Source organism: Penicillium waksmanii (genome assembly GCF_028829765.1).
Source record: "Penicillium waksmanii strain IBT 27052 chromosome Unknown utg000005l:1.0-5232799.0:1.0-5237142.0, whole genome shotgun sequence".
NCBI lineage: Eukaryota > Fungi > Ascomycota > Eurotiomycetes > Eurotiales > Aspergillaceae > Penicillium > Penicillium waksmanii.
The window spans coordinates 3,478,570-3,495,520 of record NW_026643252.1 but is presented as its reverse complement, the minus strand read 5'-3'; the positions used below and the strand labels follow the sequence as shown (position 1 = coordinate 3,495,520).

Genomic DNA, 16,951 nt, shown 5'->3' with positions numbered 1-16,951 from the left:
CGAAGTAGGCAGCGAGATTCCGGGTACCTGCAAGAGATGTACGAGTGAGTAGATGGGAATGTATTATGTAGATACTACTCGTATATTAGCATAGCCGTCAAGGGTGGAGACCCCAGGACCCCAGAATGTTGATGCCTCTTTTATGTTTATACGAAGTGCGCGGCTTAACTATTTTTAGGCGCCGATCCAAGAAGTGCGTGGCGCAGGTGATGTGCGAACTCCCGCTTTTGCTCACTTCGTACTCCGAGTCTCTGCCGATATAACCTCCCCTCGCCCATTCCTTGAGGTTCAAGGTCAACTCGGGCCAAAATGATTGACGAAAACCTGCCCAGTAAGTCAATCTATCCATCGATATACTATACTTTCGATCTAGGGCTCCCATAAACTGCCTCTTTTCGTCCCCATCCCTGATTACCTCATACCTCTCTTGCACAATAGCTGACCTTATTTTTGTCTCCTGGCAGCCTTCTTTCTAAAGAACGACTCAAAGACTCCCCAGCAAAATACCATATATCACCGTCAACATGGGAATGACCCCGAACCCGCATATACTCTCCGCGCCCTGGACCCCGCCGCCCCTGCGTCACAGAACCGTTATGGCGTCGCCCTCTGCGACCCCTACGTGCCGGATGTTATCTTTGGGGAGGTCGCTGTAATCCCCGAATGGACACAGCCGAGCTTGTCCGCAGATACTATTCGAGCCAATGGTGGTGCTCCCCCTCCGCCTGAACCTATCCTCCCCGTCGAATTCACCATCCAACTTTACAACCCCGACCAGACAATCACCGTGAAACATCAACCCAAGTCCTGGAACAAACCCGCTCGATGGGAATTCGAGATGCCGCAGCGCACTTTCCGATTCCCTTCCGCCTCGACCCTAGACCGAACGCAGAGCGACCCAGCGGCAGCAGATGTGACACCGAAGCTGCGATTCAGTTGGCGCAAAGATGGAAAACTGTCCAAGGATCTTACGTGTCTGTTGCATGGGAAGTCATCGACAATTGCAGACACGCAGAAGAAGAGCCGGGAGCCCGATATCACCGTCGCACTTTTCCAAGGCCTGCGTGAGCTCACACTCTACGAGCCGAATCTCTACCGCGTGGAAATGGAGGACTTCAAAGGCCTGGAAGTTGTTTTATTGCTTGCTGCAGTGGCTATTCGTGATATATTCTTCGGCCTCGCCAAGGAAGCATTTCATATCACAGCTGGTGGACCAACAATGACCAACAGTAGGCCGCAGCCCGTTGCTACTCCTGCCCCCGCAGGTAGGAAGAGCCCGAAGGTTCAAGCTGTTGACGCAGTACCTACTGGAAAACCACCACCACGAAGCTCGACCTTCAACGCAATGTCACCACAATCACCAGGACCCCAAGCCCGAAGGAGACAAGACCAGCTCGCGCAAGAAGAAACCCGCCGAACGCAAGAACTCCTATCTACAGAGAAACGGGCGCAAGAGAAATCGCGACAAAAGCGCCAGGCCGAAGTCGACAAGGAAACGAAACGACTACAAAAGCTCTACGGACAAGAAGAGCACCAAGCCCGACTTCAACCAGCTCCCTCTTCCCGACCAAATCTTCCCCCACGACACAGCGGTCCTTCTCGCCCATACTCTCACCACCCCTCTCAGTCTTACTCATACCTCCCTCAACAAGCGCCCGCTCAGCAGCCTCCTCGCTACCATCGACCGCAACAGTCTCATGGCGCACCCGTCCCCACATTCGCTAATGGCCCGTATATGCATGCGCCCGGTGGCAGAGATCCGCGGATCCAATCATCCGCTCACATCGCCCAACCCCGGCCTCAGGTCCGGCCCCAGTCGACGGTCGGTTTCTACCCGACCGCGACGAGCAGCGGGGCCTTGCAGCCTGGGCCACAGCCTGCTCAGAAGCTACAACCTAAGAAAAGCAGTTTCTTTGGATTCCGGCGCAACAAGGAAGAAGACGACAGAAAGCGTCTGGATAAAAAGCGCAGTTCGATGTTCTGAACTTGATTTTTTGATACCTTACTACTTTTTTTTGCCTTTTCACTAGCGATACCCTCCTGGTTTGCTTCCTGTTTTTATTTTTATTTTCTCTTTTCTTTTTTCAGCATTTGCGGCGCGTGGGATTTTCATCTTTTGGTTTGCGATTGTATAAACATTGGCATGAAGTCTTCAGATATGAGTCAATCAAGATCTGATGATAAACTTTACGAGAAAAAACAAACAAAGTGGGCCTCTACGGATACTTGAATATAAGAGAACTACTCGAAATGCATACTATGGTCTTCTTGAAAGTTGTTTCATTTTTTGGGTATTGGGTATATACAACATGTCCATCCATGTAAAATCAAAATCCAACGCCGATGAGAGAAAGGCGAAACCGCCGGATATCCACACAAGTCCGCCTAGGATATCATATACACATAAGAAGAAAGAAAGAAAGTATTATACACAGAATGTGTGGTAAGTATCCTTCAACGAAGAAGGTCGTTCGGACAAGAGAAGAAGAAGAAGAAGAAGAAGAAGAAGAAGAAGAAGAAGAAGAAGAAGAAGAAGAAGAAGAAGAAGAAGAAGAAGAAGAAGAAGAAGAAGTAGAAGAAGAAAGGGACGGGAATGCAAATACAGAGAAAAGAAAAGAAAAGGAAAGAGCATGAAAGAGGGTAATCATCATCAACAAGCAAGCAAAAAGCCCCTAGCAAAAGCTTTGCTTAGGCACAAGTTCCTTCGTGCTCGCGGCGTCATCAGTAGAGCCCTTAGCAGGATGCGAAGTCGACTGCTGCGAGACGAGCGTCGTAACTTTGATACCAGCAAAAGCTTCCTTGGTATCAAGTTCCTTGTTATAGCTCCGGGCCGTACTGGGCGGTGTTAAGTCATCCAAATCGTAGTCGTCGTGTTTGGTATCACGGCCGCCGATGACGGATGCTTGGACGTGGGTGTGTGTGCCGGTAAGAACACTGCGTCCAGTTCGCGAGGGTCGAGTAGTCCTGCTGCGAGACCCGTTGCTACGGGTGGAGAAGATGTGGGGGAGAAGTTGGGAGAGCATGGGTCTTGTGCTGGGGAGACAGGCGCAGATGATGGCGACGTTGCATTCGATAGCGGACCATTCGGCGGCGCCGACGTTGTCGTCTAGATGGATGGATTGATTAGTGAGATGGACTTGGGAAGGTATAGACGGGGTTTGTTAATTGGCGGGGCGGCACGTACAGGTTGGATCAGTGGAATTTGAAATAACCAGGAGACTCTGGAGACGCAGAATACTGGTGATCATAACGCTGAAGGGAAGAATGTCAGCAAATGGGCATGAGGGTAAGAAGATAGAAAGGCATATTCAGGGAAACGTACAATCCACCAAGTGCAAAGACACCCATCAACGCAAACTTCTGCTTCCTGGGAAGCTGAAGAGATTTGAGGACAGGCATTGGGTAGATCAAGATCAAAAGATCGGTCAGAATGTGGATGGCCGAGTTAGAGAACCAAAGGGCCTTCTTGTCGAAACAGAATCCCGGTACAGTAGGATCCCAAAATTTGGCCAAAGGCACGCAGTTTGCCCAGGCGCTGAGAACTGTCCAAGTTCCGTAGACGGCAAGGAATGCGATGAGTAGGTTACAGGCGAGACGCATGCGTGATGTTGAGAAGACTCGGCGGTATTGGAAAAGGATTGACATCTTGGTGACGAGAAGACTGGTCTGATAGATAGGAACGGATGCCCAGAAACACTTTTTGTTTCGCAGATTGAGCGTTAGTTATGTACTTTGGCATGTTGACATTGAATAGAATTCAGTTAAACGCACAATCATTTGGGTTTTGTAGATATCGGCTGGGATGAGTTTGAAATGCTCGCCCATTCCATGGTAGACCTCTATTCAGAGTTAGTAAATCTCACATATACTGCCGAGGAAATTGGATGAACAAACCGCCAACGAACAATCCAAAGAATGCCCATGAGAATGCCTGGGTTGAGATACATATCAGCCTTTCTGCTTTCACCTATAGTTCAGTCAAGGGAACCTACCAGTGCAATTAGAATGGCATAATCATCGGCACCCATTTGCTTCACCATGACAGTTCGTGTATAGATACGGATAAGAACTAAAGCCGTCGCCAGACATGTAAAGACAGTGCTGACCGCGAGGGCTCCGCGGCCACGGGATGTAGATAAAGTCGTCATTGTATTTGGTGTGTAGTGTAGAACGATTGCTCGCCCTGATCTCACTGGAGACCCTCAATGGTTGTGAAATGAGTGGAGTAGGAGAGGTTCCAAGAGGAGAACACGATCGAGCCAGGGCCACCAATTCTTTTTAACAAAACCCCAATTCCACGGTCGTGGGAAGATACGCAATCGTGGGGGTAAACCAGCCCCTCTTGGCTGGACTGTTCCCAAAAGGGGAAAAGTGGACGATCGACTAGAGTGGACTCAAGGAAAAAATGGTAAATGGAAAAGATATAGCCACCAACACCGGTTGGGTATGAACAATCCGAGAAAGGGAATTCGTTATTAGCCGGAGAGGGGCAAATTAGATATAAGCTCAAAGACAATAACATGACTATTGGAGTTTAAGGGGATTATTAAACTGGGCATGCAGATTAGCGTCTCAAAGCAGCGTTAGACGATCTCAATTCAAAGACTCCTCTCTTCTAGATGGGCGAAAGCCCCGACAGAGTTTGGAAGACACTGCCGGTGGCGTGGTAACTAGTACGAGTACATTGCGGAGAAGACGGCTAGCCGACGACGATCAGGTGGCTAAACTCCAAGGACCTATCAGGTACTCCATACAGGTCTTGCAACAGGTCTTGTCTAAGCGTCAGGGGCGCTCTTCACTAGTGTGGAGTCGTCAAGTGCATCCCGATGCAAGCATGAACCACGAGAGGCGCACTGCGTGGTTGTCCGCTAGTTATTGCTCCGCCGAAAGCTTTGTTCCCACGCGGGCCCGTTATACATACGGCGAGGCGCTGTGCTCCGCAAGAGGCCAGTGATATTGGCTTGTTCCGGTGGAGATGAGCTAGCGCAGTGGAGACTTAGGGTAATCGGAGAAATAAATCCCTTGATTGTAGGGAGTACATACTAGTACTAGTACTCGGTGCTGGAGGTAGCCCGTTGGCAGAGCCATGGAACGTAGCAGCCCTAAGCTGAGCAGGAGATTCTTCGGCAGATTCCCTGGCAGCTGAAAACGAACCGTGGTTGACACGCCGCCTGTCATTTCCACTTTTTCCCGTTGATGTTTTGATGTTTCCCTATTCCCCTGAAAAGGAGTTCAAGTTTCCTGGCCCCTGGAGCCTGGAGCACCCCCCAAAGATTCGTATGTCCTCCCACGGTGTCTCGACGCACATTTCAGGATCGATTTAAGATTCTAGTAATTCCATGGTGGCACTAGGAGCTGGGTCTAGGGTTCGCGAGCAATCACCGAACGAACTCCTCTGGCTTTGCCTAGCGCTATCAGGCAGCTAATGGCGGGGCCATTTTTTTTCTTTACCCGTCAGTGCTGCTAATTTTTCCGGCGCTTTGGCTAGCGCTCTGATTATCCCCGGCTATGCAGTTGGTGGCTGATTATAGAGTCCAATAGTCCTTAACTACCGAGTGTGTGGCGGCGAGTTGACCGCGTCTGTCACCACCGTCAATGTCGTCGGTCGAGCTATTGTGACCACTCGACGGGCCATCTCAACGCTCCCCTGACACTTGAAAGTGTCATAAACGCAAATTCCAGTCCACTGGAGCTGAGGCAGCAGTCTTATTGGCAGAGCCCCACAGCAAGTCCTCCGACGCCTTACGAGTACTTCGTACTCAGTACATCCTCGTTCATATTTGTCGTGTAATCCGTGTCGATCAAACGCAACCCATCCTGACCCAGGTACCCGGCGCTTCTGTTGCGCACGGTGCGCCTAGAGTCGGTAGAACAGCCCCCGAATGCATTTGATCTAGCGTATGATTATCATATTCGTCGCCTCCACTTTCCATGACGCGAGTGTAGATCCTCATGGAACAACTCCGTACTCGTAGCGAGCCACTCTTATCTCGGTCAAATAACCCTTGGCGATAGGGGTAATCGTCTCTGCAGGAAATAGAAACAACGTGTTTCCCATGCATGGAAGGCTCGTATCAGGCCGGTGGAAGAAATATCATTACACTAGTATTTTCAATATTCCAATTACTGCTGACTTGTTGCCGCTTGCGTGCACGGAGCAAAGGCGCACCCCATGGTAACTACGATTATCTCGATTGATCACGTCTAGCGCTCACGAATTTTCCGAAGCGATCGAATCGATCAGGTCCAAAATCCAGGCGAGGCGATCTTTCTATTGACCGGGGCCGAGACGCATTTCAAATGCTGGTACCATGGACGATGCTTGCACCTGAGCGCGAGAAATTCCATAATAAATGTATCGACCTACTTCAATTTTTGGGTCCTGCTCCTCAAATCCTTCCAGCGCCACATCCACTCTTTTCGTAGTCTACCCTTAGTGAGCATTCAAAGTGAGAAAACATGGCTTGGAAACTAGATTATGCATAATTCAGATTGGCCCAGTTATGCAATCCTTGATAAGGTTGAGCAGATGTCGAAATATTGGCTTCCGGAAACAAGCCTGGAGCATACAAAATGTTCACCAAATCCAAACTAAAAACCAACTTCAAGTTGCACGAAGCTTACACGTAAGCCGGCTAGGTTGGAAACTCTTCAAGTTGAAAATTCAGATATATGAGATCTTCGGGAGCTTCCGGAGTCTCTTATACGCAGATAGGGCTATTTCTAGTACGTCAAGGGGGTGTTGCATACTTCCAAGGTTGCTGTTCGGGATTTTCTCGGCTCCAGTCTGCTTCCAAGGTGGTTTTAGTCTTATGCGACTCGTTGATTTCCAACGTTGATTACATATATAGTAAAATCCAATGTTTAAACTCCCGATGTCTTGAATGGGCGCAAAAAATGATTTGTAGTACTAATACCCGTGACTTGGAAGAATGGCAGAATTAATATAATATATATTCTGCTTCCCGGGCCTCCGATGTCACGATCCAACTTCAAGTTGAATTTGAATGTTCCAAGGTTGTTATCTAGGGACTCGGATCACTTCGAGTTCAGGTTGACCATGATTCCAACAGTTGGATATTAGATTAAAGGATAATTAGGTAGGAGAGCAATAAGGTTTTGATGGGTTGATAATCCTTGAAGTCTTGTAAAGCAGTATGGCAGATATTAGGGCGATTTGGTAGATAATTTCGGAGCAGCGAAGTAATGTTCGAGATTAGAGGGGAAAATTCTACTTGCATGACCAGATAGGCGAATCTCTTTTTTAGTTGATGTCTCCGGAGAATTAAAGGATCTGCTGGGGATGATATAATGCGGGTGGCAGGGGAGGCGGTTGATGAGGCTGAGGCTGACAGTGAGCGATCGGGCAGATCTCTCCACGGTTGGGTAGACCGCAGCAACACTCGCAATTCCCAACAGAGATTGGCTTAGGGAGTACAATTTATTTCAACCCTGAATGAGATGAGAAATTGATTAATATTTAATATTTATGTATGACTGAATGTCTTACACTGGAGGTAAAAATCACCTTGAAACATGGAATCCTTCAAGTTTGGGATTGGACGCCAAGCCCCACGCGGCGTCCCCCAGCCATGTGCTTTTTTACTAGTATCTTCGCGGTGGCTGGGAACTGCCATTTCTTTATAACCCCCCCATTTACGAGCTAACTATTGATATTTTTTTTTTCTCTTCTCCAATCTTGTCTCCCTGAGAGACTTTCCAATCACCTCCCTCAAATTTGAACGAAAAAGGGAGCCACCCAGTCAAACCAAAAGCACTGGGTATACAATCGGAGTACATACTTCCTCCGTACGACCAACCCAACAACTTGAACGGTGTCTCAGATCCGGGATACCTTGCTTGCATTCTTGCACTTGCACTCGAACGACCTTACGCATCTGATCTGATCAAATACTCTATCAAGCCCCCGCAACCCAATTGGGTACACACATCAGCAATCATGGTCAAACGCAACGTCGCCATTGCGATCATCATCATCGTCCTCTTCCTCCTTCTAGCCCTTGCCGGCTTTGCCATCTGGGCCGTACAGAACCACGTCTCCTTCTTCTCCAAGAAGCGCGACCCAGATGAGGAGAGTGCGGAAGGGTGACGAAAAATGATCAAACGACCCTGATGCCACATGCACAGCATCAGCATGTCATCACGAACTCCACAACACCCTCACCCTCACCCTCCTCCCTGAATAATGCACTTCCAAAAACGATACGATACCCTTCTTTCCCCCTGGTTTTTGGGCACACGACTTGACTCGATATGAATTTTGCGATACTGTCTTGGCGCTATTTTCTTTTTCTGTACAACTTTGAGCCGAAAGGGCTATACTTGGAAACATGAATTTGTTACTTTTCTTTTGGAGTTGATTGGGACATTTGATTTGGACGTTTCATACTCTTCGTTGTACTTTTCATGATGATCTTTCGACGAACATGGTCTGCTTGTTTAAATTATATGACACATGAATTATTATTATGGATGAATGAATAAATATCTACGAACTACATTGAGTGCCAAATTACAGTACTACTAGTAGCTGTGGTGGGATCTGAAACTTGAACTTGAAAGAGTCCAAACGGCTCGCCTTGGGAAGAAAAGAGGAACTGGTCGGAGTTTATGCCGATTTCATTCGGAATATGTTATGTCAACTTGAAGTTGAAGTTGAAGTTGGGAATAGATAGGGGTATGCAGAAACCGCTCGCTTACGCGTAAATCAAATCCATGCCTCCGATGGTATCTCCTGCTCCCGATGAAATTAAAAATAAAACCAAGATGTATGCAATGCACCCACTTTCTTCGTACATCTAAACCCGAGGAACCTGAACGCCGTCGCCAAAACAAATGTAATATGACATGATGACCCTTCCCTCACAAGACATAGCTCAGGAGCTCCTGCGCTCGCAGAGCAGTGGCAATGTGCCACGGCAGCGTATTGTTCTGTACGCTGCGAATACCCCTTGCCCGGGCGAGGGTAGCTAGATCTCGATGCATTCCGAGAATCTCTCTCAAGAGGGTTTCGTGAGTAGGTGACGGGCGGGGTGTGTGGACCAGATTGACGGTCATTGCAAAGACGCCGTCGCTGTCAACGACGCCTTTGCGGCGAAGGAGATACCCGCTAACCAGCGCGGGGCGGAGTTCGGTAACGTGGTGGGAGTTGTTGAGGCGGTGGGATAATACGACTGTCCAAGATTCGTCGCACATGTCGGTGAGAACAACGTCTGTATCTGGTTCCAAAGATCCGTCGGTCGGGGTTGGGGCATTGTAAGCAGCTCCCGGAGTTGGGGCGTTGCCCGCCTGTTCGGGGGAGGCGATGCTTATACTGGGGTTGGGAGTCGAAACGGGCGTAGATGAGAAATGAGGATTGAGGACACCGGTTGTCATGGGTGCGGTAGGTGTCTCGAGTACCAAATCAGGAATGGTACTAACTGTCACGATGCTCAACTCCACAGTACCAGGCCGGAGCTTGTTGAGTTGCTCGGAGAGGCTGACCCATCCTGTTTTAAATTGATCAGTTGTGGTTTGAATCTGGGATTGGGGGGAAATCATACCTTCGATATCATCAGTATCCATCGGCTCAGTGTTGGCCAGAACGAGCTTCCAGCGAGCCTGGTAATTTTCCATGATATGTTTTGTCGTAGCCCATATTTCATTGCGCACGTCAGCAATCGGTCTGGGCACACCTCGACTGCGATACCTCAAGCAATATGACATTGTCATCTGAAGGCTGCCAGTCCCATCGGACCATGCAGCTGAGATCCAACGTTGATCCGAGCTCTTTGAGAGAGCTAGATGCAGACTTCGACCGTCCTGGAGCGGTGACCCCTTCTCGACTGCAAGTCGAAAGCCAATGCTCTTTGGCGCGGGGTCGGCCAGAACGATAGCAGGGGCACAGACGAAGGGGCTCGGATCGGCCTCTTTGGGACGGCAGCGACTGTATACTTCCAGGGCAAGATTCAGGTAGTCGGGTTGAGTTGGCACAACCATGGAATCCTCCGAGACAATGAATTCCAATGGAATTATCTGCAAAACAACATCATTGAGTTGTCGAGTTTGCTGCCTGTCAGCGTCTGCAGCCAATTGTTGGAAAAGGCGCCAGAAAGCCGCGCAAATATCGACAAGTGCTGCAGCATGTGGAAAAGGATTGACAATGTAGATAATTGCATTATCTGTATCTGACGGGGCTTGGGCTAGCTCGGTTCCTATCAAATCGGGTCAGCGATGATTTTCAACTCGATTAAAGTAGACATACCTAGCTTTTCGCAAAGTTTATTTAAAGATTGCATCATAGAGCTATAGCCGGAATTTTCAGAGCCCCACGTGCTGAGGCCGTTTGTAAATGCTTTCGACTGATCGCCCCGAGTATGATTTCCAAAGTTACAACTTTGGTAGAGAAGACCAAAGCGATCCATGAAGACATCTGCTGCGTTCGATGTAGCGTGGGGGTGAATGCAATAGGCTGAAACATTCTTCGTACCATGGGCAGGCTCGAGACCAAATGTCTCCCAGAATGAAATCAAAGCTGGAAGGGCCTCGAGGCAATCCTTGCCCCGCCGAACACGAACGTGGGGGGCAAATGACTTCGAGATAGGACCCTTGGAAGGATCCTTGAGAGGTTGCTGTGCTGCGGCCGGATCTTCTTGTAATGATGCGTATGTTTTGAGATCGAGCCTCACCATGTCGCCGAGGAAGTTAGCACCCTCAAGACATGCCTCCAAAGGAAAATTCTCGCTATTAACGCTAGATAAGCCAACACAGTCCGCTAGTTGATGGTCAAAAGATGATTGCGTAATTTGGTCAACTAGCAATTGAGCAATCGAAACCTGGTCGTCTCGTCGTAGAAGGACCGGCAGTTGTTGAATCTGTGTAGCAGAGAAATAGCCAATAAAAGTCCAGTCGGAGAAATTGGCCAGGAAATTACCAAGAAATGTAGTGTTGTCGCCCTTAGAGACTGCACCATTTTCAGGGACGATTGAAGACTTGGCCAGGGACGCAACGGACTGAATATCGGATTCGGAGGGCACGCGTTTTCTCTTCAGTGATGGAATAACCATCGCTAGTGGCGTCGAGGCGTTGATCGGGGGAGCGTCGTCGTCACTCAAATCGCTGTCGGTACTGCTTGAAACGGACGAGGAACGAGTATGGTTATCCAGGGATGAAAGAGCCGTGCTTTCGCCCGCGGATTTTGCTGTAATACTACCTCTGCCGCGATGAGGCATGCCAATAGTGGGAATGGAGTTCGAGTTACGATCCGATGCCTCTGGGGCATTTCCGGTGGTAAACCAGAATTTCCCCGTTGTTCCATATTTTTGGTCCCAGTCCCCAATTTTCTTTTCAAATGCAATGGGGTGATAGTGACCTTGTTGAAAGCGCGAGTCACTGGACTGGTTCGGATTTTCGGCTTCTGATCCTGGGAACAAGATTTTCTTGATCTCGATGGGGCTTAATGGAGGGCTGATCGTTTGAGACTTTGGCTCCTGAGGGGATGGTGTAGATTCGTCAAGACCCATTGACTCATCAATTGGGCTCGCTTGGGGGTCTTCCATCTTGTGCAGATGCTCTTCCGTTGAAATTTCGGTAGGCCGCGGGACTTCTGGTGAGCCACCGTCAGGATGTTCTTCCCCGATGTCTTCCTTAGGTTCCTCTTTCACTGAAACCTGTTGGTCTGGCTGGATTAGAGGTGTTTCCGCCACCGCCTCGTGATCAGGCACGCCTTCATCCATCGTCTCGAGGTCTGGGTCATCGAAGAAGTTGAAATCTGCGTCGGTAATTCCTTTTGCTCCAAAGTCTTTATCGTTCATGTCTCCGAATAGGTCCTCGTCATCGCTCGCGTCATACCGACCAGTGCCGACCTGAAGGTCCGGCGAAAATTCCACATGAGAGATATTCCTCGTGTCTTGCCCTGCGCCTGGAGATAAGTTGAAGTCGGTATCATCCGGGGAAATCACGGACGCATTCGGGTTGTGCGTTCCGACAATGGCTGCACCATCTGGCGGAGTTGGATAGACCATATTGGTACTTTGTAGATCAGGATATTGGGCCATTCGAGAAAGACTCTCTAGGTTTTCTGCACTGTCAATCTGAGGAGAAGCCACATCATGATCTTTCATCTGGATCTCTTCCGAGACGGAGATATTTGGAGGGTCTTGATTCAGTTTGAGGGAGCTAGCTTCTGAAAACCATCGCTCGGCAAACTCTAACGGATCATCAAAAGTATGAGGCGGGCAAGAGGGGCGAACCATCGGACCGGATCTCTTGAAGCAAAATCGCGCAGGCCACAACATGCGCTTCAACGGAAGCGTCGACTGGGTATCCTCGCCCTGGCGCCATGTTTCTCCAGCTAATCTTGCAAAGAACGGTTCCCACACTTCCACCTCCACCCACGGCTCCTCGTCTATCGAATCAATGTGTAAACCAAAATTGGCTAGCCACTGAACGACATCCAGTTTCCATTGTTGCTGCCTTGAGAAATTATTCGTCGAAGATGGATATTCGGGGGAAGGAATGGCGGGGGATTCAATATTTGCAGTCACAAGTCTCGCGATAGCCCCGTTAGGGCATAGCCAGATGTCGGTACCAGGCTGCACACGCAAAAGATCGGCAATATCGTCGCGGGGGCTACACAGTCGTGTAATGCCCGGCTGTGAAATAGTTTGTGGCGATATCGTTAACGTGCCCGTGGCGTTCAGCTGGATATTAAGTGTAGTTAAACAAGACTGCGAAAGCACACTTTGATTATCGATTCGAGGACTCTCATAGCCGAACTTTTCCACAGCAGTGAATAAGGTACGTGAGCCTAGTGGCAATGCGCCGTAGCTCCGAATGAGATGTACACTGATTGCACCGGTGACGGCAGAGATAAAAGAAGTATATATGGCAGCCGAGCTATTATAGCCTTCTTGTCGTCGGGCCGAAGACTGAGATTGTTGAGGTCTTTGTTGCACGGATGTTTGAGTTGCAGGGGCATTTTGAGGGTCCGCCGGAAGGTTTTTGATCAACTCGTGGGAAGCAACACTACCGGATGCCGAAACTATACTGCGGGTTAACATTTGACAGCAAGGAAGATTTGCGATAGTTGCCTCGCATACCTTTGAGCGTCGTTGTATCCACCAGAATCTTGGTTGTTTCCGTATCGCCCTCTTTGACATACAGGGAGGCTAGACTTTCGAAGGCGGGGGTGGAGGAAAACACCCATAGACCGAGGCGCCTTGGACAAGAGGCCAGGCAGTTTAAACCCCGCAATCGAGCCTCCAGGTCCTTGAGGCGACCCAGATGCTTTAAAATGGTATAGCCATTAGCTGGTCCATCTTGGGGGTGGTTTGAGATGCCTTGTTCCTCGGTGTATATCCTCCAATAGATGGTGGAAAAGCCATCCTAAAGTCATTTTATCAGCTCCCGTCGAGTCCAGTAGAGGATCATGAAGAGGATTAGCTTACAATTATGTGTATATTGGTGGTCGCGCTTCCGGGAAAGTCCATGATTCAACGGCGGTCGCGGACAGCCCCGGGAGCATTCATAAATAAGAGGATTGGCGAGGAATATTCGAGAATTCATTTCCAGTGGTACATCAGGTCGATTTATAGGCAAAAGCGCACACATAGAGGCCAGGTGCAGAAGCCCATCAGACGGGTAGGGGCATCGCAGCAGTGTAGCAACGTGGACAGGCGCAACATCAACAGTCGAGGCCATCCGGGGAAGTTCGCAGCGCGCGCAATCGGCCTGCGGATCCCGTGGTCTTGGCGGTCCCTGTCACGTGCGACCGTCTTATCTTTTTTTTCCATCGCTATCAATTGCGCATCCACATCTGCACTTGGACTTTTTTTGACAACTTTCGTGGATATCTGCCCGCCATGAAGCTGTCCAACCAGTCCGAGGTGCCTGTCTACACCATCTCGGGTTCCAACACTGCCCGCCCTCTGCCCGAATGGCTCGCCAGACGCCGCAAGCGCAGCTTGAAGGACGATCCCGAGTATGCGAACCGAGTTGAGTTGCTGCAGGATTTCGAGTTCGAGGAGGCCAGTCACTGCATTCGGGCTAGTGAAGATGGCGAATGGGTTATGAGCACAGGTAAGTCACATCTCGATTGAGATTGTGAGCCCGGCGCAGCTAACTGATTCTTGTTGCTAGGCACATACAAGCCGCAGATTCATACTCACTACCTTCCGCAATTATCTCTCATCCTGGGCTCGCCATACCGTCGCTCTCAACACAACGTTCATTCTTCTCTCCTCCGACTACACCAAGTCTCTTCACCTTCAGTCTGACCGCTCTCTTGAATTCCACACCCCGCAAGGATGCCATTATACCACCCGCCTCCCGCGATACGGCCGTGATATTGTCTTCGACCGAAACTCCACCGAGGCTCTGATCCCCTCTGTCGGTGTTAACCAGGATGGTTTGGGTGAAGTTTTCCGCCTGAACTTGGAACAGGGACGCTACATGCGAAGCTTCGAGGTTGACGTTGGCGGCGACGATTTCACATCTGCCGGTGGTGGTACGCTCCAGGGTGGAATCCATACTGGTGCCGTGAATACTGGTGCAATTGCAGAGGAGAGCCACGGGCTGCTTGCATTTGGTACCACGATAGGTACTGTCGAGCTGTGGGATCCCCGAGCCAAGGGTCGTGCAGGTGTGCTCTTGCCGCCTACACAGCCTGGACCGCACGAGGCACGCAATGAAATTACCGCGTTGGAGTTCCAGCGTTCCGGTCTCACGCTCGGAACTGGTTCATCCAACGGCTTGATTCACCTTTACGATCTCCGATCCCCTGTTCCTCTTTTGAAGAAGGATCAAGGATACGGTTTCCCCATCCACACACTCAAATTCCTTGAATCATCAAGCGCTACCCGTGAAGCGACAATGGAGCCCAAGATCATGTCGGCCGATAAACGTATCATCAAGCTCTGGGATCCTCGCGACGGCACCCCTTGGACATCTGTTGAACCGGCAGTGGATATCAACTCGGTGGCTTGGTGCAAGGACAGTGGAATGCTTCTGACAGCCAACGAAGGTCGCCAACAACACTCATTCTTCATTCCCCAGCTCGGCCCTGCGCCCAAATGGTGCTCGTTCCTGGATAACCTGGTTGAGGAGATGGCCGAGGATCCCAACGACCCCAACGCCTTTGCCAGCTCCAGCGCCGGTTCTGTCTATGATAACTACAAGTTCCTTACTATTCCTCAACTCCGCACTCTTAATCTCGAGCATCTTATTGGCCGCACTAACCTACTGCGACCATACATGCACGGTTACTTCGTGGCCCAGCGTCTGTATGAGGAGGCCAGATTGATCACCAACCCGTACATCTGGGAAGAGGAGCGTGCCAAGCGAGTGAAGGAGAAGATTGATAAGGAGCGTGAGAGCCGAATCCGTGGCAAGAAGAAGGCTGCCGTCAAGGTTAACAAGCGACTGGCCGAGAGATTGATGAATGCAGAGGAGAAGAAGGAGCGTCGCGATGCCAAGCGTGTACTTGCGCGTGGCGGTGACGAAGAGATGGTCGACGCTCCTGCCAAGGAGGATAAGGATGAAAAGGAGCCCAAGGAGCCCAAGGAGCCCAAGGATCCCAAGAGCAAGGGTGTTCTGGCTGACAACCGTTTCAACGCTCTGTTCGAAGACACGGACTTCGCCGTCGACGAGCAATCTCACGAATTCCGTCTTATCAACCCTAGCACTGTTCCCATCCCTGCTGCTGAACGCAGGGAGCGCAAGGAACGTGGCCTAACCGCCGTCGAGCAAGAAGCCATCGACGATGTGCCCGGATCCAGCTCCGACTCCGATTCCTCCAGCGAGGACGAGCGCCCTGCGAAGCCCGAGCGTTCCAACAAGATCTCCTCCTCCGATTTCAAGCGTACCAAGCGTGCTCCTCCTCGCATGCAGGTCTCCTCCTCCACCCGCACCAACTCCGCCCGCGACCGCTCATTCGGCTCCCGTGCCCAGAACATGAAGACGAAGCAACGACCCAACCGACAGGCCGCCGTTGTCGGCGAACGAGAAGTCAGCTTCATGCCCGCTGGCCGGTCCAAGAACAGCAAGCCCGAGGTCAAATACGATAAGACCGAGTTCAAGGCCAAGGAACGCCGCAGTGCTTCTGGTAATTTCTTCCGGAAGATGTAATGTGATTTGTGTTGGACTTGTTTCGGCACCATCCATTGCCATTTATCTTGGTTGGTTCGAAACGTTTACTTATGATACCCGTGAAAATATCGAGAAGTTGCTTCCTTCACATACTTGTTGTGTTGGGGGTATCGCTTTCTGAATAAGCCCATGTTCATATTAAAGAGAAAAGTCTGGATTATCGTACCGGCGTCTGGACTAATTTTTGTACCCATATGTATTGATTGCATGGAGGATCGTTTTCAGCATCTGGAGCCTGGTTTCTTATAGTTCTCGAAGAATAAAAGTTTATAAATTCTATATTATCAATGGAGCTACTAGTACCGATGTTAGAATTGACTACATACCATCATTTTCTCATAAACAACCTCGGGAGCTACGAGTTACAAGTTACGCTGGGATGCCTACACTTAAAGAAAGACCATATCAGCCTCCCCACTGGCACTCTACCCAATTTCTCATGCACGCCAAGCTCTTGGAAATTTCTTAATTGTGTCTCAGATACGTGAAAGCGCACGGCATAAAAATTATCTCATCATATGAGGATTCGCAGGATTGGGGGCGTAGAGTCCCAAATGACCAAACAAGCACCAATCGTGCAAGATCAAGCGACACCAACCATCGGCACAATGCAAAATTAGGCGCAACGCAAGTTTCAGCTCGCATTACCAAGGCAAAAAGAACGGTCAGGAAGACAGGCAGGCAGGAGACAAAAAGCCAATTCAAGGAGAAGAACGACGATCTCGAAAACCAATCTCTATGCAGATGAAGGTCAACCTTGATGATGGGGAAACAGTAACAGTAAAGAAAAAGCAAAAGAACAGAA

At 49.8% G+C, this 16,951-nt stretch overlaps 6 protein-coding genes across 6 annotated transcripts; 4 read left to right on the top strand and 2 right to left on the bottom strand.

The window, feature by feature from the left end:
- Positions 1 to 309: 309 nt before the first annotated feature.
- N7481_006213 (uncharacterized protein) lies at positions 310 to 1,984 on the top strand (the record flags this gene model as incomplete). The annotated part of the gene is made up of 2 exons (XM_057265432.1): positions 310 to 331; positions 465 to 1,984. 2 exons carry the CDS (start codon positions 310 to 312, stop codon positions 1,982 to 1,984), a joined length of 1,542 nt encoding a protein of 513 aa, XP_057123152.1.
- Positions 1,985 to 2,309: 325 nt separating this feature from the next.
- N7481_006212 (uncharacterized protein) lies at positions 2,310 to 2,575 on the top strand (the record flags this gene model as incomplete). The annotated part of the gene is made up of 2 exons (XM_057265431.1): positions 2,310 to 2,443; positions 2,467 to 2,575. The coding sequence occupies 2 exons, from the start codon at positions 2,310 to 2,312 to the stop codon at positions 2,573 to 2,575; spliced, it is 243 nt and encodes an 80-aa protein (XP_057123151.1).
- A 97-nt stretch (positions 2,576 to 2,672) lies between these two features.
- N7481_006211 (putative integral membrane protein) lies at positions 2,673 to 4,148 on the bottom strand (the record flags this gene model as incomplete). The annotated part of the gene is made up of 6 exons (XM_057265430.1): positions 2,673 to 3,106; positions 3,185 to 3,252; positions 3,323 to 3,696; positions 3,772 to 3,839; positions 3,895 to 3,931; positions 3,993 to 4,148. The coding sequence occupies 6 exons, from the start codon at positions 4,146 to 4,148 to the stop codon at positions 2,673 to 2,675; spliced, it is 1,137 nt and encodes a 378-aa protein (XP_057123150.1).
- Positions 4,149 to 7,536: 3,388 nt separating this feature from the next.
- On the top strand, positions 7,537 to 8,110 carry N7481_006210 (uncharacterized protein; the record flags this gene model as incomplete). The annotated part of the gene is made up of 2 exons (XM_057265429.1): positions 7,537 to 7,594; positions 7,752 to 8,110. 2 exons carry the CDS (start codon positions 7,537 to 7,539, stop codon positions 8,108 to 8,110), a joined length of 417 nt encoding a protein of 138 aa, XP_057123149.1.
- Positions 8,111 to 8,883: 773 nt separating this feature from the next.
- On the bottom strand, positions 8,884 to 13,490 carry N7481_006209 (uncharacterized protein; the record flags this gene model as incomplete). The annotated part of the gene is made up of 5 exons (XM_057265428.1): positions 8,884 to 9,509; positions 9,564 to 10,214; positions 10,265 to 13,042; positions 13,101 to 13,386; positions 13,449 to 13,490. 5 exons carry the CDS (start codon positions 13,488 to 13,490, stop codon positions 8,884 to 8,886), a joined length of 4,383 nt encoding a protein of 1,460 aa, XP_057123148.1.
- Positions 13,491 to 13,862: 372 nt separating this feature from the next.
- Positions 13,863 to 16,125, top strand: N7481_006208 (WD repeat NOL10/ENP2 family protein; the record flags this gene model as incomplete). The annotated part of the gene is made up of 2 exons (XM_057265427.1): positions 13,863 to 14,066; positions 14,140 to 16,125. The coding sequence occupies 2 exons, from the start codon at positions 13,863 to 13,865 to the stop codon at positions 16,123 to 16,125; spliced, it is 2,190 nt and encodes a 729-aa protein (XP_057123147.1).
- Positions 16,126 to 16,951: the final 826 nt, after the last annotated feature.